The sequence below is a fragment of the Triplophysa dalaica genome, chromosome 20 (assembly GCF_015846415.1).
Source record: "Triplophysa dalaica isolate WHDGS20190420 chromosome 20, ASM1584641v1, whole genome shotgun sequence".
Taxonomy (NCBI): Eukaryota; Metazoa; Chordata; class Actinopteri; order Cypriniformes; family Nemacheilidae; genus Triplophysa; species Triplophysa dalaica.
This window is the reverse complement of record NC_079561.1, coordinates 4,669,005-4,693,635: the sequence shown is the minus strand read 5'-3', so window position 1 is coordinate 4,693,635 and position 24,631 is coordinate 4,669,005. Positions and strand designations below refer to the sequence as shown.

Here is a 24,631-nt window from a genome sequence, read left to right as displayed (position 1 = left end):
AAGTGGTTCTCAACAGGGGGGCCCAGCTGACTTTCAAGGGGGGCCTCAAGAGGACTTACATTTTTTAATTAGACAAAATAAGCATTGAAATACATTACAAAAACTAAAAAACAAGATATTTTTGGCCATTTTTTTGATGAATAAATGTTTTTCCAGTTAATGTCAAGCTCTAAAACATTATTATTTGAGTTTTTGTGAGGGGTCTTTTGAATATTGTTGAATACAATGGGGTGGGGGGGGGTCTTGGAATCAAAAAGGTTGAGAACCCCTGTTCTACACTATAGTCCAACTCTATACTGTTGTCACACAATTCAATGTCATTGCACGGAAAAAAACATTAAATAAAAAATCGATTTAAAAAATAAATAAATGAAACTTACTGTCTACTTCCAGCATGACGGTGACTTCACTGATGCCCATGTGATTACTGGCATTGCAGACATATTGACCGGAATCCTGGCGGCCCACATTAGTTAAGACGAGGCTGTTGTCAACTATCTTGTGTCTCCAAGGCAGAGAAGACCGTTCTTTAGACCATGTGATGGTGGGTTTAGGGAATCCTTTAGGTAAGAGATGCATTATTCTTGTATCAGATACACTAATATTGGCTCGTGTCATATCTATCGTGCATCAACCGTCATAACATTTTAAGTTGCCCTTACCGTGAGCATCACAGTGAAGAACGGCGGTTGATCCCTCCACCACAACGATCATAGGCTCACGCACACTGGCTCGGGGAACGGTGGGTATCTGAGCTCCTCCTTCTACAAGCACTTCTATTCGAGTCTCTGTTGTGCCCTGGTTGTTCTGTGCTGTGCACACATACGTCCCAGTGTCTTCTGGGCGTGCAACTAAAATCTAAAAATACACAGTCCGTTAGAAATACATACAGATTAAATTTGTACTGTAATGTGAAATTTTCCAAGAGAAGGACCCTTTGGTGCATAGATAGAAGGTTACAGGCTTAAAATGCAACTCTTAGTTTTATACACTATAAATTATGGTATATAGGGGCCATATAGAAGCTCAAATTTACGACAAGTGTTTATTACCTGCATAACAGCGTTGGAATCAGCAGGCACAGGGCTGCTCAAGATTTTTCTGCGATTATTGTCCAGTCTGTGCCATCTGACAGAAGGTCTAGGCTCTCCAGCGGCCTGGCACTCAAGGTTGATGGGATCGCCGACTCTGACTCGCACTGGCCCTGTAGGTGTCACTACAGCTTTGGGAGATTCTATGAAAAGCAATAAACACATAAAAAGGAACATTATCATCTGTTGTTTACAGTCAAGTGTTTGGACACTCACTGTGAGTTCAATTTCAAAGCATAGATAACAAAATATCAAGCCAAGTTGGCATCTCCAAACAAATTATGCTTTTCTGAGAACAAACATCACATCTCTGAGATGTCACTTTTTTCTGTCACAAATGCCCAAGTTGTTCCAAATCTGTATCAATTATAAATCTGTATAAAGATATTTGGAAGAATATTAGCAACTGACAGTTCAACTGACGTCATTGACTACAATGGTAGCCAAAGGTGCCCCAGAACTGTTTGCTGTCCTAAAACCTTCAAAATATCCTCTTTTTCGTTCAGGAGAACAAAAACAGTGCCACACAACTGTCAGTCACTAATTCTTCCAAATATCTTTCTTTACCTTTCACGATGAGCGACACCATGCTGTGAGTAATTCCAAACAGGTTACTGGCCACGCAGCGATAGGTGCCCTGGTTCTTTGCTTGTGCATTGGAAAAAGTTAGCACTGAATTATCAGGGCTTGTCTTCACATTATCTACAACACAAAAAAATATATATTTAGGCATAACACAATTGAATGAATCACACAGTCCATAAAGACACTTAAAAGTAACAATCACTTGTGTAATGGGCTGTACCTGGCAGAGGCTGGTTGTTGGTGGGTTTCCACTCCAGACGCACTGGTGGTGCCCCGCCGTGTACCCTGCATCTGAAGCTGGCTGAGTCGCCCTGCTTTACTGCGGCAGTGTGCGGCTCGATAGAGATAATGGGGCTTTGAAGACCTAGTCAACAATCACACCACAACACACAATGAGCAAACTAGACTCGGTGACTCGGTACAAAACAAAAATAATGAAAACTCTGATTGGTAGACTTCAGTTTTATCAGTAAAGGTCATTACACATACAGTAAGAAATTGTCGTATTTGGGGCTCATTTTACACGGATCTCTGAATTGTCAAAACGCCTCTCAAAATGCTTGCTACGGATGCGAAAAAACTTAGAAAACCGAACCCAGTCCGAATTGTTTTATGACAGACGAAATATTGGGTGCAGTGTGTAAATGTGATTGATACAATGTGAGGTCATATTTATTTTTGAACGTGCTGGAATTTCGGACTTGATGTGCAAGTGGTCTTATATAATATAATGGAATGAAACAACTTTAAATATATGAAATCATGCTATCATATACAACATTAAGAAACGACATCTGGCTGTTTAATTAAACCAGCATATTGACTCTTTAGTTGAACAAAACTTACGCGAGGCTCTGGACGTCACAGACACAGATACAGATGCATGATAAGATGATGGGCCGTTCTCTACATGACAGATATATTCTCCAGAATCATCTGAAGTGGCTTGCAGAATACGCAGATGAGTCCCGAGCACCTTCAGTCAAACACACATGCAAAAACATATGGTTCACATAAGGAAGAATTTAAGAGGCTCTCGTAAATCAAATGGGCTTCATAATAATGTAGACTGAGATAATACCTGATGATTGGATGACAGCAGTCCACCTGCCCGACTCCATTTTACAGATGCTCGAGATGTTCCAGGGACAATGCAGTTGAGATCTAGATTCTCTCCCTCTGCTACGGAGGCAATGGAGGGCTGGATGGTGACTCCAGACGGAATGATTTCACCTGTTCATGGTCAGAGAAAAAACACGATGAACACGTAGAAAGGTCAAGATTTCTTATAATAATACGATAATCCTGTGAACATACACAAGCCTATAAAATAAACTTCAGGATTTTTCTTCTACAGTATATTGCGAATATTGTATATTTCGATGTTCTCCGGGGATAATGACTCACCTCTTTTGACAAAGACCTCAATGTAAGCCTCTGAGGACCCAACAGTGTTGGTTCCAACACAGAGATATGTGCCTGCATCAGAGGATCTAATATTTGGTATGAGCAGAGTGCCAGTATCAGTGCGCTCTTCGCGGGCCTGAGGAGAATACACACACAGATGGTTTAAACAATGTGCACATCAACAAACTGAGTTTGGTCCATAGAAACAGTTCACCTACATACCAAAATAAACAACAGGGACATGATTTATACACTGAAAACGCTAGAAAGTTGACTGTACTTAGTTGATTAAGTAAACTATGAACTTGAAGATATTAAGTATTAAAGGAGAAATACACTTTAAATTGCTTCAGTTGTGGAAGGAAATAGAACGTATTGAGGGTCAATGTTTACCAATTTATACATTTTGTTTCGGTTATAAATGTTCTATAGGTTGCATAACGTTTAAAAAAGATTGTGGTGGTGAGATCTTCTGGACCAGCGGTGGACCAGCATTGTTTACATCATTATGTAATTCTCATTATATTATGAACTGCTGATTTGTTTTAATTGCACTTGAATTGTTATGGATTTCATAAATCACATGAATTAAGATTTTTTTTAACTATAAATTTTTGTCATTGTTTGATTACTTTTTTCAGTACAAACAACATTCAGGCTTACAGTTTTCAGTACCTATTACTTACCTTACAGTGTACTAAACTAATAGAGCTTAATTACATTGATTTAATACCTGTAAGAGAAGTATTAAGAATTATTGTTTAGCATTTTAGTTACTTATTCAAGGTGAAGTGTGTAATTTCTGCTTGCTTTTAAATCATTACAATCTGTTTATCTGACCAATCATAAAAACTACACAATGATATCAATTACACACTTCCCTTTATGGTATCTCTGTTATGAGGCTGACTTTGATGCCCGATAGTTGATTGTTATTGATTGTGTTACAGTTATGGTGCTGCAGGTGTATATTAGCAGTGATTACCTGTAGTTTATCAATTGCATTGGTGAGGTTGATTAATTCACATAATAATGACAATGACAGTGGATGGTTAAAACAGCTAAAGCGACTATACTACATACATATAAGATCTAAATCACGAAACATCCTGAAATGCAATTTAACCCTTTAAAACCTAACTTTGCTTTCACCTTTTATAAGAACCATATATGATGATGTACCTGTAGCTCAATTGGAATTGCGTTAGGATTGGTTTTGATTCCCAAACATACTGATTGAATGTACAGCTTAAATGCACCTTAAGTCACTTCAGATAAAAACATCTGCCCCATGCGTAAATGCAAATGAACTGATTTACAAACAACACTGAAGCGTATACGATGTCAACAGTAACACAAACAACCAATGTAACACTCGAAATTTGAAGTAGCATAAAGTAGAAGTCTCTGAAAGGGACAACATGATTGTACCCAAAGGAGAGATGGGGTGATATATATTTTTTTTATCCAGAAGCAAAGCCGCTTAACTCTGATCTAGCGAAGCGTGGCTGCAGTAGAGCTGTGCTTAGTTGAAGGAGTGTCTGCAACCATTCACAAATTTTCAAAGCACACAGTTTTTCTGCATGGCAAGAGCACACCCTGGGAAAAGCTCACAAAATGCAGAGATGCGCTCAGGCAGAACAAACCAGGCCACAAAGACAAGCGGTATGCAAGAGATCGCCCATGTCTCATAACTCAAATAACCCAAATCCAACGGTGCAAAAACGTGTACACTATGAGCAGTAGTCACTTCCTAAAATGCTCAAAATCGTGCTGTACAGACAGAGTTGTTGTTGTATTCACTCGTCAAACTTTGCAGTGTATATATCCACTGTCATTTTATTTTAAATCACCCAAACTAAGCCTAATATTACTGTACATTTTATAATCTAATGATCATCGAGTTTGGTCATCTAATGGATGTGACGTGAACGAGTAAATGAATGCATGCATTTAGTTCACATTGATTTTGGCGAGGGTGAGTGAAGCAAGACAGGTGGGATGGGACACGTGACAGACATCAGACAAATGGACAGACCTTTAGCTCCGCAATACGTCTCTGTAACGCATCGAGACTGTTGCTTTTAAACTGAAGGAAACCATGTGAGGAAATTGCCTGAACAAACATTAAGACACAGGATGAAACAAAAAATCACTCAAAAGAGGCACAAAATGAGTGTTTCAAAACAACGCAAAAATATGAGTGACATTTCTCTTAAAACACATTCAGTACACTGCAAAACATTATTTTCTTAATCATTGTTTGGTCATTTTTCAGCGAAATACTGAGCACTCTTAAAAAGTGGTGCACAATTGTATTATGCATTGAGATTTGTTTTCAGATAATATATCTTGGTTTAAGTTGATTACAAACAAGATGAAATAGAAGATTAAGAAAACAAACATCGTTTCTGCATAACTAGTGTTAATTTTGTATAAATTTCGATGAATTGTACAAAAATGCAAACATGAAGATCTGCTCCGAACTCAACCATCCCTGGGTCGGAAAGCAGATCGTGTGTATGGTGTAAGTGTACAAATTGATACGAATAAGATTAAGATTGTACTTGACATGGCAATTTACAAGTAAAGGGGTTAAAGATGCCATAGAACAGTGGTTCTCAACCTTTTCATGGTCGCCCCCCCTATAAACCCATTTACAGAACTGGCGCCCCCCCCATACTGTACACTGGTATATACTATAATACTTAAAATATGTTAGATATAGTTTGAATATCTTTATTCTTCTTTTCGACTTTATTCTCTCGTAACATTTCGACTTTGTTCTCTCGTAACATTTCGACTTTATTCTGGTAACATTTCGACTTTATTCTGGTAACATTTCGACTTTATTCTGGTAACATTTCGACTTTATTCTCGTAACATTTCGACTTTATTCTCGAAACATTTCGACTTTATTCTCGAAACATTTCAACTTTATTCTCGAAACATTTCGACTTTATTCTCGAAACATTTCAACTTTATTCTCGAAACATTTCGACTTTATTCTCGAAACATTTCGACTTTATTCTCGAAACATTTCGACTTTATTCTCGAAACATTTCGACTTTATTCTCGTAACATTTCGACTTTATTCTCGAAACATTTCAACTTTATTCTCGTAACATTTTGACCTTATTCTCGAAACATTTCAACTTTATTTTCGAAACATTTGACTTTATTCTCGTAACATTTCGACTTTATTCTCGTAACATTTCGACTTTATTCTCGTAACATTTCATCTTTATTCTCGTAACATTTCGACTTTATTCTCGTAACATTTCGACTTTATTCTCGTAACATTTCGACTTTATTCTCGTAACATTTTGACCTTATTCTCGAAACATTTCGACTTTATTCTCGTAACATTTCAACTTTATTTTCGAAACATTTGACTTTATTCTCGTAACATTTTGACCTTATTCTCGAAACATTTCGACTTTATTCTCGTAACATTTCAACTTTATTTTCGAAACATTTGACTTTATTCTCGTAACATTTCGACTTTATTCTCGTAACATTTCGACTTTATTCTCGTAACATTTCATCTTTATTCTCGTAACATTTCGACTTTATTCTCGTAACATTTCGACTTTATTCTCGTAACATTTCGACTTTATTCTCGTAACATTTTGACTTTATTCTTGAAACATTTCGACTTTATTCTCGTAACATTTCAACTTTATTCTCGTAACATTTCGACTTTATTCTCGTAACATTTCGACTTTATTATTGAAATCTTGGATTTCTTTATTTTAACGTGGCACTAAAACACTGTCGTAGATTATAAATGTAACATGCCCTGCTGATAAAAATAAAAGAAAACATCACAGAAATGAATGGTTTCCATTAAAATACCACTGTGAACCATTAGCTTTTTGCATTAAAACCAAAACAAAATTGTAGTGTTTTGGACATTCTTCCGTTTCGTTGATTTTAACATCGCAATTTATAATACAGATGCGGCGTGGTGTCAAAAAAAATGTTGAAAATAGCGCTTTACGTCTTTAATAACTGTCTATAGCTTTGAACAGCCATCCAAGTTCATACATGTATGAAAAGGCACTTTATTAACACGCCAAACCCTTCACGCGCATTCTTTACTCATTGGGAAAGAGAGACTTGCGCTTATTCTGAAATAACAGTCTGAAAGACAAACATATTTATATGATCTACCTGTTTCTTAAGATGATGTAGAGGTAATTGCTGCTGCTTCCTTAGTGGACGCTTGCGTACTTTGTAGATTTTATGCTTTTGTGCGCAACCTAAAATTGCACTGCGCAGGACCTACAAAGAGTCACGCAGCTTCAGACGGAACAAAAAGGTTGGGGTTTCGGGGAACTGTCGCGGCCCACCCGAAGTACCTCTGCCCCCCCGGTTGAGAACCAATGCCATAGAAGTACCATTTTTGTCTGAATGTTTCATAAAATACGTTTAACATCAGAAAAACCTTTTAGTTTCACAAAAGACTATTGGTTGAGGAAAAAGGTTCTTTAGACTTTAATATGAAGAAAGAAATGGTTCTTTGTGGAACCAAAAAGTGTTTGGCATCGCTGTTTTTGTAGCACCTTTCTTTAAGAGTGTAAAGTATAAAATAATGATGAATCACCACTGAGAATGTAATCGTGTTACAGGATAAATAAAAAAGCAATAGAACTGAGTTTCTCACCTGTGGTGGTAGTGAACCACCTCTCTTCTTCCATTTGAGGCCAGGTGTGGGGCTTCCAACAGCCCTGCAGTACAACCTTAAAGTCTCCCCCTCATGAATTTCCACACTCGGGGGGCTCACTTGCACGTGTGGAAGACCATTAGCTTGATTTGTACCTGAAACATCAAAGGAAATAAAAGCAGACACTTCTCACTCACTGCTTCTGGAACGTGTTAATCAAGAAATAATTCTGGATGCGACATGTACTTTGAACATGAAGAACTCCTCGAGCTGTATGTTCGCCATGTGTGTTCAGAGCCTTGCAGATGTACTCTCCTTCATCAGAGCGCTCCACAGATGGGATGGTCAGAAGTCCATTGCGAATGACGGCTCTGAGGCTGATACGGTTTCCTGGACCTCCTGGGAAAATCGCGTATTACAAAACATAATTTAAAGAGTTATATGATGGAATGGTCGGAACAGCTTGAATACTCTTTAAAGCATCTTCATCAACTAAATTCTATAGAACACTTGATTCTGATTTGTCAGATTTGACCTTGCAACACAATCCAAGATCCGTGTTGGTCATAATAACGTTCAGATTTTAAGGATGGGAAAAAGGTTTGATTTTTTAGGTTGACTTTCTTTCTTCTGCAGAACACCAAACAAGATATTTTGAAGAATGTTGGTAACCAAAAACCATTAGTGTCAATTGACTTCTGTTGTATAAACATAGCCTAGAAGCATGGCCTTGTAAACTAACGGAAATGTTTAGTGTGCTGACAAAATGTTTATAATTCTCTCCTACTTATAAGTCGCTTTGGATAAAAGCGTCTGCCAAATGAATAAATGTAAATGTCAAAACAAAACAAATGAAAGTCAATGGGGAGCAACATTTTGGTTTACCAACAGTCTTCAAGTATATTATTTGATGTTCCGCAGAAGAAAAAAAGGCATACATGTTTGAAATGAAAAGAGGGTGAGTAAAGGGTGTTTTCTTTTATTTGCATGAATTTTCATTTTTGGCAGAACTATCCCTTAAGGCTGAAGTGTTCTTATAATATTCTATAATGTTGCTATGTTCCAGGACATGGCATGGCAACCACAAATAAAAATAAACATTTACGCTGTCAAGGGTACATTTGCAAGATAAAGTCTAAAGCCTCACCTGTCCATTCAACAGCAGGGGTGGGGTTGCCAGATCCTGTGCAGCGGAACTCCGCCCGCTGACCCTGATGAACCGTCAGCACAGGTGGATTGATCGAAGCCACCGGCTTGACCCCCTCATTAGCTATAGTGACGTAAAAACTCATTAACCCCAGAAAAAAAGAGCACTTCAAACTGGAATGCCACTTATCACAAAAAGGACCTATTCACAGCAGAATAGACTCCATCCTCTCGTGATCACAAAAGAGGCCTAGTAAAGATTGAATGAATAAAAACTCACATTCACGGACTTATCTCAAGTGTTCTACACAGTGTGTCTGTGGTATTAACAGTCTTATAAACTCAAAGTTACAAAGGAAAGTAAAAATAGCTTTACGTTCAGTTTATGAGAATGTTCATGAAGCGAATGGCATGAAAGTGTAAAGCATGGGTCTGGCTGCCAAAGCTGTCGATGACTCAAGTCATGTCCTTTGGCAGCCAGCCCGAGCAGAGAAGACACAGATGCGAAATGGCAGACAGGGTGAGGCCCTCACTGAGCTCTGTGCCAACTTGGACTGGACGCTGAGCCCTCTATCTGCAGGGATTCCAGGGCAATGGAGCAGAAGAAAGCTTTCTTTCAGCAACTAGGGCGAATACAGGCCTGTGTAAGCTGGATTTGGGTCTTCATGACTGAAGAGTCTTCGGTTAGCTGCCTTGGCATATGTGCTGCCACTGTGTCATGTGGAATTTCTTTCTTTCTTCAATTATTTGAATTCTTAAACTACATTTAAATAGAGTTTATAAAATAGTTTTCACATTGGATATGAAATGTCACAAAAAGTTGAGCTCAGAAATGTGGTATTAAACTTATGACTAATGACCAATATACAGTATAGGCACAGTATGACGTTTTAAGCAAAGTGTTTGCTTTTTTATATCTGATGTACTTCTTTTATGTCAAAAGCAAAATGCGGAGTTGATAAAGGGATTTCTCTCTGTTGGGTGTCTAGGTAAGTGTGACTAAGTATAATACAACTACTGTACATTGTCTTGAAGGACAATATACAAAGAGCAATTTCTTTAAGTGAATTGGTCTGAATCCCCCCCAAAAAATCGGAATATTCCAAAAATGACCACAAATAAAAATCATACAAATTGCAAAACGCAACAAAGAGAAATCCCCACACGTGCAAACATGCGGCTTATGTGTTTGAACCCATCGGTCATGAAAGCTCAAACAGATCAAGTAATGCTCATTTGTACATCTCGATACATGTCATTGGTTAAAAAAATTAAATGTGGTTGATTTGACTTAATTTTTGTGATAGTAACCTTGAGGTGATCGTACTTCTAGTTTGGTACCTGGGCATTACTTGAGATGGTAAAAGCGTGCAGGGCATGATGGTTGCATGCTTGAGAGAGAGAGAGAGCCATGCGGACTTACGCTTTCTATGTCCTTCAAACATCTCATAGGCAGTGTAAAACATCTGTGACTGAGATGCCTCTGTGGATGATGGACAGGCAGATACCGTCAAACGAGTCTCCAGAAGGTTCTTTGAAAGCAGCGCACTGGTGACCTCAAATATTTCAGAGTGACTTCTAAGCTCCAGAACGGGTGAGCAACATTTAAAGGGATAGTTCAACCAAAAATGAAAATTCTGTCATCATTTACTGTCACCCTTTAGTCATTTTAAACCTGTATGCCTTTCTTCTGGAGAACACAAAAGAAGATAATTTGAAGAATATTGGCAACAAAACAACAACGGTACCCATTGACCTGCATTGGTTTTGTGTCTGTACATTTGAAGTAAATGGGTACCGCTGTTGTTCGATTAACAACATTATTTAAAATGTCCTCTTTTGTGTTCTCCAGAAGAAAGAAAGTCATACAGGTTTGAAATGACATTAGGTTAAGTAAACGATGGAAGATTTTCATTTTTGGGTGAACTATCCCTCTAATGTGTATTACTGTATTGTGCTTCTGCCAAAATATGCTGTACTTTGGATTACTTTCATCGGTGGAGTCTAAATTATTTATGGACGAGACTATATCGTGCTTCAACAAGCTTAAATAGTGTTACTACAGAGATAATGTGGGCTTTAACAGGCATGTCTTAAAATGTCTCTCAGAACGCCTGAGGATGATGTCATTCGTATTAAATACAGTACACCAGTACATGTCAAATTTGAGACACGTGAAAGAACCTAAAAGACTTTTTCATTATTTATTCAAGTTATTTATTCAACTATAAAACCGTTTACCTGCTACTTATGGAGTTATGACTCAAATATACATTTTAAGATTATATAAAACTTATTTGTGCCACTATTGTAACTTCTCGAACAAGTCTTACAATTATTCACCAGGACATACACTCACCTAAAGGATTATCAGGAACACCTGTTCAATTTCTCATTAATGCAATTATGGTGGTGGTGTAATGGTGTGGGGGATGTTTTCTTGGCACACTTTAGGCCCCTTAGTGCTAATTGGGCATCGTTTAAATGCCGCGACCTACCTGAGCATTGTTTCTGACCATGTCCATCCCTTTATGACTCTGATGGCTACTTCCAGCAGGATAATGCACCATGTCACAAAGCTCGAATCATTTCAAATCGATTTCTTGAACATGACAATGAGTTCACTGTACTAAAATGGCCCCCACAGTCACCAGATCTCAACCAGATAGAGCATCTTTGGGATGTGGTGGAACGGGAGCTTCGTTCATCCCACAAATCTCCATCAACTGCAAGATGCTATCCTATCAATATGGCCCAACATTTCTAAAGAATGCTTTCAGCACCTTGTTGAATCAATGCCACGTAGAATTAAGGCAGTTCTGAAGGCGAAAGGGTGTCAAACACAGTATCAGTATGATGTTCCTAATAATCCTTTAGGTGAGTGTAGATCTGCATTTCTTGTCATGTAAGATTATACTCAATGATGGATAAACTGATGCTTTGCTGCCGAGCAACAGCTTCCCACATTGAGGATTAAAAAAACACATCAATGCACATTTAAAAACATTGTGAGTGAGCCAGTCTTTATAAAACTAAAAGTTGTGGAAGAAAAGCACACGCAGATGAATCCAGGCATGCATGTTAGTATCAAAACACAAACTTTGGCATAAACATACATATTGCATTTTCTTTGAATACAGCTTGTGATTGTTAAGTCTCCAGATTTTACTCCATTTAATGGTACATTTCAGTTCCAGTTATAATTCCATAGAGCAATAATGATTAACTATTATTCATTCTAATACGCTCATCATTTGAGGAATAATTTGTACATACAGTTCACAGTTTATAAACACATCGGAATCATAACATAAAGAATCTTTCTTAAGATACAGCACCAAACATTTACAAAATTAAATATTGGTTTAATTCATGAGATAACCGAATACACCTACAAACTTGATTATAAAGAAACAAGCACCATATCGAAAATATAGGAACAAAATAATTTCATAAACACAAAAATATGAAACAAATGTTTGTTAGATCATACACATGCAGTCTTAAGGTGAACCTTAAAATGTATTTCAGACAAATCATTCTCTTTGTAGTTCTACAAGTAAACCAAATGTTCTTTAACATCAATAAAAGACTGTCAAAATAAATATGCAGTTATTGCTCATAACTTACTTCCATATCACTGTCAACATCATGCAGTCTTTGAAATGTTTCGAATACAAACAATATTTATTACTAACAAGCCTATCCAGGAATAAACCCATACAAAAAAAATGTGAAAATCTATACTAAATATACTGTAACTGAGGCATTTTAAGCCTTTGTTAAGCACTGGTTGCAATCGAAACGCTGAAACATGTCATATATATATTTTATATAACATCTCAAACCACCTATGGTTTCATACCGCTAGAGAAACAATTTTACATTAATGAAAAAACTCCTCTGTTGATAGCACCATTTAAAAAAAATCTTTATAAAACAGAGGTGAAAATCATATATTGGGGTCAGGAAAGAGATCGAGTCTGCAGCCATTTTGGCTGACGAATCACAGTACTTATGACACCCCTCTACCTCATCAACCGCTATCCCTGTAAGACCACCTCACAGGAGAGGAATGACAGTCTACAAGCCCCGAAACCAAGACACAAATATCGCCACCGGAGACCGACAGTAAAGCCACAGAACCGCCACCATAATGACACCCAGCTAACTTTACTCACTACTACCAATGAAACAATATACAAGCCTGGGGGTTAGTAAAATGATCAGATGATATTCAACAAAACAGGAGCAGAATGTTTGTCTGTATAAATCATCATAAATTAAAAAATTTATCTTAAATTTGTTTGGAATTATTGACACAGACGCTGACCAAATCTCAAAGTGCTGCAGCATTTTGTAATATTCTGAGTGAAAAATAACCTTCTGAGGAAAACGTTCATACATATCAAACGTTTAAAGGGATAGTTCACCCAAAAATGAAAATTCTGTCATCATTACATAATCCTCTTGTCATTACAAACCTGTATGACTTTCTTCCGTAGAATCCATAAGAAGATATTTTGAAGAATGTTGGTAAACGTCACCCATTCACTTGCATTGATTTCGTGTCCATAAAACAGAAGTGAACGGGTACCTTTCGGTTACCAACTTTCTTTAAAATATCTGATGACAATTGAATTTTCATGTTTGGGTTAACTATTCCTTTAAATATAACTGCCCTTAGATTTCATTATGGAAGTCTGCTTTGTAAACAACAGCTCCATATGCGAGTCAAATAACAAAATGAACATCATGGGCATTTCTGACAAGTCTTATTTAACCCATCAGCACTGAAAAACTATTTTTCTTTAATGTCAAAATTATAGAAAGTTGTATTATTGCTCTACGTTTCCGCATTAAAAAAACATCATAGTTTTTCTTTATGAGGAAAAAGAAAATGTCAGGTGCTGGATTAGACTTGATCCCAAAAATCATTAAGCACATTAAACTACAATTTCGCAAATCAAAGTTTCACTTTTCGTATTGACCATTCACAAGCTGTATCATTTGTGTAAAGAGTTTACACCGGCAATGTGAGAAGCTGTTGAGGTTTGTGTGAGTAAGAGGAAAAACCCAAAGCAGGAAACGTAGCAAGCACAAGTTTTGTGATTAACGCAAAAAATTAAACACAAGAAACAGTTAGCCATGCTAATGTCTATAAGAAGAATTGTGCACAGATACCGCAACAGACAAAAAAATGAACAAAAAAGAAACATGAAAGCAAAAGTCGTGCAGTGTGCGACAGGTTGAAAAACTAAAGGCTGACAGTGGGGCTGAGAGGTATCTGGAGCCAATCACAAACCTGGAACATACAGGAGGGCGGAGCCCTCGTCCATGCCTAACATATTGGAGCCTGTGCAGACATAGATGCCTGCGTCCACAGGCTGCACATTCTGAATGGTCAGGATTCCGTTGAAATCCATGGCACGGTTAGGCAGCTTTTCATTGCCTCTGCGGGTCCAAACCAGGGTGTACGCAGGCAGCTGTGAGAGAACAACGCGCCTATGAATATTTCCACTCGCAGCCATTAACACTTGAACGTTAATATTGATATCCACATGGAGATCAGAGTGGACAAGATCATGTCTGTGCACAGACAGCGGTGTTTATACCTTGCTTTTGGCTGTGCAGATGAAGCTTACTGTGGCTCCCGCTGTCACGCTCTGGGTTTTCGGTTCCTCGATAAAGACCTCGATTGCCTTGGACGGCAAAGCTGAAGGGAAACGTGGGGAAATGATGCATAAAGATCAAGAAATGCAACATGAATAGTGGCTTTTTAATCTGATCTTACTTGTAACAACGATCTCGGCTTTGCTCCTGTTGGTGCTGTGCTGGTCTCGGCAGGTGCAGATGTAAACACCAGCATCGCCGGGGTGCACGCTGGGGAAATGCAGTTCCTCTCCTGTGGGGTTAGATGGAGAGGTTTCCCATTATTAAAACGCGCATTGTCTTATGTGCCATTACGAACCCACATTCATTGGCTAGAACATGTTGCAACATGCAACCCGAACAGTCATTACACCTCACTTTGGTCCTCGAGGGGATCAACCTGTTGTTTTAGGAAGTACCTTGTCTGCGTCTCTCTGCTGTGCTGGAGATGGGACGTCCATCCTCAAGGGACCAGTAGAAATAATGTGGTGGATATCCAGATACTTGACACCTGAGCGTCACTTGGCTTCCCTGAGCCACCTGCACCCTTTCAGGGTAAACCTTTACCACCAGAGACGCAGCCTCTGATGACACACAAACACTGTATTTCAATTGGTCCAATAGAGTTGATGTAATCACACATGAAGTGTCCATAGCTAATACACATGCCACAAAATTTGATTGTATGTTTACTTTATTCGCGATTAATCACATCCAAAATAAAAGTCGTTTACACAATCTATGTCGTGCATTGTGCATATAAATTTTGCATTTATAAAAACATATGTGAAATTACAGTATGTGTATATATATTTAAGGGAAAAAAAATCAATAAATGTTTATATATCCTTTAAATTATATATAAATAAATGTATGTTTAGGTGTATATTATTATATTTATATTATATATTATATTATTAGGTGTTTATAAATACAAAATAAATAAGCACAGTACACTGACATACAAACTTTTATTCTGGAAGCGATTAATCGTTTAACAGCCCTGGAATGAATATTTACCACTGCGGCATGGGACTCTTGCTTGTGGATTTCCAACATAACCAGACGCACAGCTTTGAAAAGAGAACAGGCACATAAACAATCGTGGTTCCAGCAGAATATAATCAAATCGAATTTTTGATTTTCAGCGCACCGTTCACAGTACTGGCCAGTGTAACCAGGCTGACAGGCAGTACACTGATAGCCTCCGTTACCAAGACTCTCACAGGTGCGGGAGAACCTGAACATAAACATCACTTTATTAACAAGCATCATTAAGTTTCGTACAGCACCTCTCTTTTAAAGTGAAGATCTATAAACAAATTAGCAGCAAATGTTTAATGTAAGGATTTCTTTTCCCCCAAAAATATGTATTTCCCAGATTTGACAAAGATATTCTCTCCAGTAATTGTTTGACCTTGTGGGGAAAAAGTTTAAGTCCCCGTGAGGAAAAAGCAAATAAATGATGTTTATTTTTAAATGTTAGAATACTGAAAGGTCTAGATGGAGGTTTATACGTGTATACATGTACAGTATAAAAATTGTTACATCTATGGAAAGTCTCCATAAAACATGGAAACCAGGGATGTAACATATTATCGATATCGTGTTATGGTAAAAGCAAAATGACCTCAATATTATCTGTGTCACATGACTGTATGAATCGATATGTCGTCTTACATAGAGAATGTTAGAAAAAATAATAGATGATGTTACCTTTGGGCAAGGTCCATGCAATGATTTTATTTTATAAAAGGGATTTTTAGGTCGGTTGACCCATCTCATACTATAACTCATACCTCTAAGCGACAGTTATGATTAGAGGATAAAGAAAAGAGGATGCTTACGGCAGGTTTCCAAGTCATCATTTGTGACCCTGGACAACAAAATCGACTCGAATTTGAGATTTTTACATAATCTAAAAGATGAAAAATAATGCTTTCTACCGATGTATGGGTTGTAACGATATGACAATAAATGGCTGAGATTCAACCGTTTAAAACTCTGGAATCTGAGAGTGTGAAAAAATCTAAATATTGAGAAAATGGGCTTTGAAGTTGTTATTCAGAGTAGCAGGCCATCCACTCACAAAAGTAAAGTTTTTATATATTTAGCATAGGAAATTTACAAAATATCTTCATGAAACATGATCTTTACTTAATACCCTAATGATTTTTGGCATAAAAGAAAAATCAATAATTTTGATCCATACAATGTATTTTGGCTTTTACCTAAAATGTTACCATGCTACTTAAGACTGGTTTTGTGATCCAGGGTCACATTTGTCAATTAAATATTGTAATAAATATCACATTATACCAAGGTATTATCGTATAGTGAGATTTGTATATAGTTACATCCCTAATGGAAACCCAAAGTGTGTATGTGTGTGTATCAAGACTAACTGATTGTCAGGGTCCGTGCCGGGGCAGGCACAGGGTTGGCAGTCTTCTGGGGTTCCAGCAGTGGGGTCTCCGAAGAAGCCATCAGCACACTGTTCACAAAGCTCACCTTTGGTGTTATGTTGGCAGTTCTATAAATCAAAAACAACCCAAAAAAATATCCAGTGGTGCACCATATGAATCAAGACCACCTTAAGTAAAAACAGACTGGATGATGAGAGACCCTCATACCGTGCAGATACCACTTTCCGGCTGACAGGAGTCAGAGTGGCCGTTACATTCGCACGGCTCGCAGTGGCCCAGATACAAGCCCCCACCTGTGCGAGTGTATCCGGCTGCGCAGTCCTACAGAACAAGCAAGCAACATATCTTTGAGTGATACACATTCATCAACACCTCATCAAAAAAGCAGGCATCCGATCCCACCTGGCACGACAGACCGCGGTAACCCGGAGGACACTGGCACTGCTCCACCTCCAAAGCCTGCGCGAGGCCTGTGTAAAGTGGCACGGCAATATCCATGCGAATCCCAGAGATGCTGGATGAGCGCATCTCCGTGTGATAAGACGCCCGGATCAAGATGTCATCTAGGTCGGCCAGCACCATCATCAGGTGTTCTCTGGTAGCAGGCATGCCATCTGGACGCTGCCAGTGTTCCTACAGAGCAGCAAACATCAAGACATTTTATAATACATCATTTATGCAAGACATCATTCTGAATTCAACAAAAATAGGCTCCGACCTCTCTGAAAATAATCTCAAAACTTTTGGACTCTCGGGCACCCTGACTTCTTCTCCACAGCTGCCGTGCCACCAGCGTGATGTCATTACCCTATCGAATCAGAGAATTATAAAAGGGCACCAAATCTTTATTTTATAGTGCCAAACCTTAGTTTAGGTTACAATAATCTTCTTACAATAATCTGAACATCTGCATCCTCTATTGGGGAACCTCGGGGTCCTGGCACATAGGAGATTGTATACTTCAGCTTTCCACCATATGCACCAACCTTAAAAAGAATCGAAAAGATGCAATTATGTTTAAACATTATGAACAGCTCAGATGTCAACCCCTACCCATAATTCCCCAGTCCCACTTCCCCCATCAGGAATTCACTGTAATTAACGCTCTTGGCACTGTGATCACAGATAAACACATCATGTTAATGTAGACGAAAGAGCCATGTTTGGGCTTGCCCATCCATCTCACTTTTAGCGTGAGCGATGATTCATGTCTGATGCAGAACAGACAGACTCGATGGGCGGGTCTGAACCCATCCATGTGTTTACCTTATCCCCTTTGAACTGCTCCGGGAGCTGCCAGAAGAGCACATCATCTTGATGCAAGCTGAAACCATTGTAGACCAAAACATACTGGAGCACAGGCAGAAGGAAACAGAATGAATGAAAGGAAAGACAGAAAAGTAGAAGATAAGCCATGTAGCACGTAAAGCATGAAACAGAGAAACTCAATTTGTTCATGTCAGTCACTGACTATGTACTGAAATCTCAATAGATTCATGTTCACTATTTATATCATACACCATCTATAACATCTATAAATTTAATCCAATCTAGACCTAAAGTGAAACAATTGTGGCTGTCCTGTGTCATTTATGCATGAAAAGGCTTTGCATACTTTTCCAGTCTCATACTGATAACCAGACAATGTAAATCTATAGTATTTACTCGCATAGTCGAACATTAAACAACGCTATAAATGTTCAACGTGACCTTGACTATGACTCTGTTAAACTTCAGCTTAGTTTTCTCAGAAATGGCTTTTACATTCCAATGACTCAAGTGGACTGAAGTCACTACCTTGTTAGAAGGGTCAGGTCGTGGACCTCTTAGTGTACCAACTGTGTTTTTTCCAGTTTCCACCTGTCAGGAAGACCAACATCCACACCAAAATCAAACAGCTGAGCTCAACGTGAATACAAAGAAAGCATTGCTTGTGTAACCTGAGGTTGTCAGTCAATTAGTGTCCACCTAATGTTAAGCTAAGAATGGACCACCTATGAGAGCATACAGTACCTCAGATGAGTCAGGCTGATAGTATTGGTCTGGGTCAGCTGACTGGGACTCAGAGTCTGTTAATGAGGAAGTTAAACCAGAATGGAAGGAAGTGGCATGCATGCTGGACCCGGACCCAACGCTCTGGTCACCGGGTGTTTGAGAGAGTGAAGAGGAAAAGAAAGGAGACCGGCCGTTGGAGACATTTGAGATGATGGCCCAGATTTCATCATCAAGTTTGCGGGCTTCATTGGCGGGGTGCTAGTGAGAACGAGACAATGGATGGGAAGGAAGAAGAATGACTCGGAGACAGAAAAAGAAAGAGTAAGATATGGGAGGAAAGAATGGGACATGCAGCAAGTAAATGATTGAATGCATCCTGGGAAGAGTGGAGAGCTCAGGAAATACAGGGATACGGCGTATGCTCTCATTTTACATGCTGTGTGTTACCAATAGGAAACAGGAAACATATGAAGTTCAAATGCATGGAGACATTTATCTGCTGAATATGTCAAGGATATGTCTGTTGACCTTAGTTCTGCTGCCATTTCAGCTATTTTCAAAGTTTTTGGATGCCACTCATGTGATGCTATTTTCAAAGTTTTTGCATGCCACTCATGTGATGCTGGCGATTTTTTGATTGACGTGTTTTTATTATCAACACGGTAACGGTCAGCTTTACCAGCACCAACTACTGCACCATAAGCCAGTGGTGGAAACATCATTCTGATTTAAGCCGCTCAATGTCTCCTGCAGTCAGGTTAATAAAATGTAATGCTTTGAGATGAATTCTATATCACTATAGTTTGTTTCTATGGAAACTGTATCTATTAATGATGTAAAATGGAAGTTTATCACATTGTTAGGGTGACTTACTAACCCGTTGGTGAGAACTAACATTAAAAGAAAAACTACAGTGATACCTTAATGGCTCTTTTGGATCTTGGGGCATCTTTACTCATATTGCTCATTAACTGCCAAATGGCGGAGTCCTTTGTTTGCTGCTCCTCTACCCACGGAGACTCACTCTAATTTTGTGAATAAACCAACGTCTTTGTAATCTTGATATAAAACAGTAAACAACTGAACTACATAGAGATGAACGGGTTCTCTTTTTTAAAGATTTAAGACTAAAACGTAACCCTATTCTATTCGTACAATCTGGTCATATCTTTTTGTGAACGGCACATAATGACAATTTAATGTTGCATTACTATATATAGCAGGTTACTATCATAAAGTCATAACAATATCAGCAGGCACAATTCTTTCTTGGAGAATTCCCATTATGCATTCCAAGTTGAAAACGTGCGCCAAAAATCCAATGCGCCTCAACACAAACTACACAAAAATTAAAATCATAACAAAAACAAAAACATGAAACAATTTTTCCTAAACATTCTAAAAAGACAGAACACAATCATCATCATGCCATTTCCTTAAAAATGACAGGCAAAAAGGACAGAGACTCCTCCATAAACACAAGCACTCTACTGTTCACAGCACAAATGGCACGTGCAGTATCGTGCATTTACCTTCTGTGCCCGTCTGATCCGAGCAGAGCGAGCTTTCTAAAAAAACAATTGAGTATATTCAGTAATTTGAGTAAAACTACTAAAATACTAATACTAAAAATTATATTAACTTTAGTTCACACTTATTGTAAATGTTGCCTATCTTCAACAAGATCTACATCTAAACTGCCGAGAAGTTGTTCTGACTACTTCAAGTACATTCTGAGAGAAAAGTCCCAGTAGGGTTTACTTGTAGAAAGAGTAAAGTAGCAAAGTACTGAGAGCAGAGAGGAAGATATACTTCACGATAGCGTGTAGACAAACACACATGTGGTTTTATAGAGATGAAGTATTTAACTCTGGCAAACTCTACCTTATCTCCCTGATAATTGTTGGGTAACTGCCAGTAGTGAGGCTCCTGTCCAAGGTAGTTGAAGTTTGTGTAAGACAGCTGTGTTCCCTCTGTGGACACCTCGACAGAGAAGCCACTGTCAATGCGGTTTGTTCGCTGGCGATTCACAAGAGCGAAGCCTCGATGGTTTCCTGGTGTGAATGTGGTGGATACCTAGAGGCAAAAAAGAATATTAACGTACGCTTACACAGAAAATGATTAGTGAAAATATTTAAATCTGAGCTGGTCTAAAACCGACCACATCTCTATAGTGGTTGGAGCTGGAACACTGCTGCGTGACGCCCATACAGAAGCAGGACAGACAGCCATCTTTGTTGGAAGGACTCAGGTGGAACGTCCCTTGTTTGCAGATGGAACAGGTCGACCCTTCAACATTCATCTGAGAATAAAAAAATACTCTACATTATACCATTCAGCTTTAACACATATTACAAACCACAATATGTGAATTATTTTTTGGGGTGAACTTTTCGCTTACTTTGCAACGACAGACTCCTGTTGAACTACATCCCTCACTACCACTTTGGTCGCAGCGGTAGCAATCTACAAACATTCAGTTTACTAAGCATTAAAGGTATAAAATATTGCTCACATGGTGAGGAATGTGGGGTAATCTGTTCTTTTATTTAAATTTCATTTAATTTTAAGAATATTATTTTGGTTGGTTATGTTGTCAATCTCACCGCCGTTATTGTTGCTCAGAGTACATCTTTGTCCAAGCAGAGGATTGCCAATATATCCAGTAGCACATCTAAAAAAACAGACACCTTACAAAAACTGTTTCAAAATGTTGGGCTGTAAATAAAATATAGATAGTAGGAAACATGACGGGGCCTGCCGCAAACATTACAATTTGTCTGTGAGCAATAGCTACTTGAGAATGTAAGTATTGCATCTATAAAGTGTCTAACTATTCTAGACAGGCAAATATTACTTTTTACATATAGAAACTTGGTTTTATATCCGTACCAAAAGCTCTCAATATAAAGTATATACTTTGGCAGGGTACAGAAAATATTGTATAGCATTGTCTTAATAAACACAGACAACAGATGGGCAATCAGTCCAAAAAGATGATGAGTCTACCTCTCTTAGAAAGCTTGCTTGCTGAACATTTATTGAACAGAGGCAAAAAACAAACACAACCCAAATGTTTCCTCAAAAGATCCAAATTTGTGAAACCGACTTATCTACAAGCTTGTGGAAGCTGAGGAGCTTGTTGAAAGTCTTACCTGATAACTGGAGGGTTCAAGGTACAGTTGTCCAAACTAAATCTTATGAATGGCTATGACAGAATATGAATAAAAAACTAACCTTTCCTCTTTGTTTTTTGAGCACAAAAAAATCCTATTTAACAAGCCAACAGGAGCAGATAACAGAGATAAAAGAAGATTAACGCACAAATAAAGTTGACATTTTAGCACCATCACTTGTAAACCCTACAGATATCTTTTACACATTTTTTTATATATATCGAAAATATTAAAAGTTACCAAACAACAATAAAGTAAAATAAGATAAATAAGATTAAAAAAATTCTGTGTGTAATTTTTCAATGTACAAACACCTGCTTGTTGACTATTTGTTTCTTGAACAATGGCAAAATGATTATGTAAATTAGAGATGCCCTGATCCGACCAATGATCTCCACCAATACCGATTATTCAGGGTGATCTCTGCCGATACCGATTCTGAAGGTTAAATTAATATTTCGTAACTTTATGAATTTTGTTAATTCAAATAATGACTATTCATTTAGAAAATTAACTGGTGATGTTTCTTAACATTTTCTATAAAAAAGCGACAAATTCATTGCATTTTTTTCTCCTCTTTAGATATCGGCCCTGATCATTGGCTGTTTTTAAACTATTGGCCGATCACCAACAGTGTGAAAAATTGCTTTTATCGACCGATACTGATAATTGGCCGATTTATCGGAGCATATCTAATGTAAATGTTATTAGTTAACAAAATTATTTTGATCAAAATTTATAAAATGACACAACCTTATTATTCTTTTCCACACACAAAAAAAAACATGGGAATGAATAGATTCAATGAATCTGCTGTGTACAAAACCATTTCTACCAAAAGGTAAAAGAGAACATGTATTACTATTTATGCACATTATGCATTGTATACAAAAAACATTGCACAAAAAGCATCATTACTTGCTCGAAACAACAACAGTTGATATGTTTTGAACCATTCTCCTGTGGCTTCAGAGGAACAAAACAGGTCCAATGTAATGTAAACTGGTACTATAATCCATATTATATCAAGTTATCCAAAGTGATTTTGACGGGAATGGCCAACCATCCAAGAACAGCGATATTTAATAAAGTTAAGCCGTTCCTGTGGGGGTTTACAAAGGAAAAACACACCTAATGTAATGTAACGTAAACTGCTACTACAATCCATACAATATCTAATAGTCAAGAAGGATTTTGACTGGAATGGCAAGCCTTCCAACAACAATATAAAGGTTTCCATCTTGTTTTATTCTGGGCCTTTTTCGTACCTTGTTGTTTTGCAGGAAGATGTCTAAAATAAAGGATTTAAAGCTCTTCCTCTGTGCTGATTTTCGTATAGTGGTTATTTTTCCTCTAGGTTTAGGAGATTGTGCGTTAGTGTTGGAAGCAGGTTTACTAGAAGCAGTTGTGGAGGCGAACTCTTTCTCAGGTCGGTTGGGTTCTCTAGCGTTTCCTCCATCTTCATGAGAAGGAAGGTGTGACAGGTTGGTTCGAGTCTTGTTTGGGATTATCCTCTTCGTTTGAACACTGAGAGAGGGCATCTTGGTTACCAATATACGTGTGTTGTGTTTGGAAGGCAATATAACTAGTTCTTTAGGTTTGTATGAGTTCTTTATAGGAATATGAACTTGTGGTTTGGAAGATTTAACTGATTCCTTCAATTGAGGAGTCTTTGTATGAGCTGGAGGAGGAATCTGAAATTTAGTTTGTGATGTTTTATTCGCTTGCATCCTTGTGACTGAATGTAGCCTCTGATGTTTCTTTGCTGCTATTCCAGATTTCTGCCATTCTGTAGACGTGCTATGTTCTTTTGCATCCCTATCCTGCTGTTTTTCAGATGTTTCCATTTCTTTGTTATTTTGTAACACATGATGTGTTTCGATGGAACCGTTTGATGTTGTGAGACTTTCATTCAAGGAGTCAGAGGTCATGGAATGGTTGTTTTTAGTAATGGTTGCGCTCTTGAGAGATTTGTCATGTTGATTATTAGCTTTATTTGGAGTCGCCCCATTGTCTTTACGTCTCAATTTGATTTCTTGGTCTGCTTGCTTGCTTGAATTTCTGATGCTTTGGGAATCTTCATTCAATGTGGAGATAGTATGAGGTGCAGGAAAAGTTTTAGGGCTTACAGTCCTCCTCTGAGGTTTGCTGGTGGATGTGTTTTTCTCCCGAGATGTAGTCAAGGCTGGAATCGTGGTGGGTGCAATCCCAGAAGCTTTTTTATGTGGTCGTGAAATGGGCCGTTTACGCTTTACTTTGTCAATCTCCTGAGCCAGTGCAGTAAAGCCGTCGATTAATATCTCAAGTTTATGCTCCAGCTTACCGAGTCTTGTTTCAATGTTCGTGTATTTCTTTGCCAACTTGTTGACTCTGTCCGTCCTGTCAGGTGGAGACAAAACTCTGACTAGCGTCTTCATCTGAGAAATTAAGGTTCTGTCCTTTTGCTTCATGCTCTCAAGGCTCTTCTTCATATCCAGAGTGTTG

General features: G+C 38.1%; 1 protein-coding gene across 10 annotated transcripts in view; it reads right to left on the bottom strand.

Annotated features, from left to right (window-relative positions):
* Window positions 1-24,631, bottom strand: part of hspg2 (heparan sulfate proteoglycan 2) — an 87,509-nt gene that overhangs the window by 16,700 nt on the left and 46,178 nt on the right. For 7 of the 10 annotated variants that reach the window (XM_056732792.1, XM_056732794.1, XM_056732795.1 and 4 more), the window contains 28 exons: window positions 21,578-21,645; window positions 21,373-21,437; window positions 21,133-21,273; window positions 20,856-21,047; window positions 17,870-17,962; window positions 17,695-17,784; window positions 17,379-17,609; window positions 17,184-17,297; window positions 16,956-17,083; window positions 15,704-15,790; window positions 15,571-15,623; window positions 14,970-15,134; window positions 14,693-14,803; window positions 14,514-14,614; window positions 14,204-14,384; window positions 10,322-10,381; window positions 8,900-9,022; window positions 7,999-8,151; window positions 7,753-7,907; window positions 5,122-5,199; window positions 3,084-3,219; window positions 2,758-2,909; window positions 2,523-2,652; window positions 1,897-2,040; window positions 1,659-1,793; window positions 1,053-1,234; window positions 663-858; window positions 381-560 (listed from right to left, as the gene is read on the bottom strand). In XM_056732792.1, the coding sequence (XP_056588770.1) occupies window positions 381-560; window positions 663-858; window positions 1,053-1,234; window positions 1,659-1,793; window positions 1,897-2,040; window positions 2,523-2,652; window positions 2,758-2,909; window positions 3,084-3,219; window positions 5,122-5,199; window positions 7,753-7,907; window positions 7,999-8,151; window positions 8,900-9,022; window positions 10,322-10,381; window positions 14,204-14,384; window positions 14,514-14,614; window positions 14,693-14,803; window positions 14,970-15,134; window positions 15,571-15,623; window positions 15,704-15,790; window positions 16,956-17,083; window positions 17,184-17,297; window positions 17,379-17,609; window positions 17,695-17,784; window positions 17,870-17,962; window positions 20,856-21,047; window positions 21,133-21,273; window positions 21,373-21,437; window positions 21,578-21,645 (3,644 nt within the window). The remainder of the gene's footprint in view (window positions 1-380; window positions 561-662; window positions 859-1,052; window positions 1,235-1,658; window positions 1,794-1,896; window positions 2,041-2,522; window positions 2,653-2,757; window positions 2,910-3,083; window positions 3,220-5,121; window positions 5,200-7,752; window positions 7,908-7,998; window positions 8,152-8,899; window positions 9,023-10,321; window positions 10,382-14,203; window positions 14,385-14,513; window positions 14,615-14,692; window positions 14,804-14,969; window positions 15,135-15,570; window positions 15,624-15,703; window positions 15,791-16,955; window positions 17,084-17,183; window positions 17,298-17,378; window positions 17,610-17,694; window positions 17,785-17,869; window positions 17,963-20,855; window positions 21,048-21,132; window positions 21,274-21,372; window positions 21,438-21,577; window positions 21,646-24,631) is intronic. The other 3 variants (XM_056732799.1, XM_056732802.1, XM_056732801.1) reach the window with 2 other exon arrangements.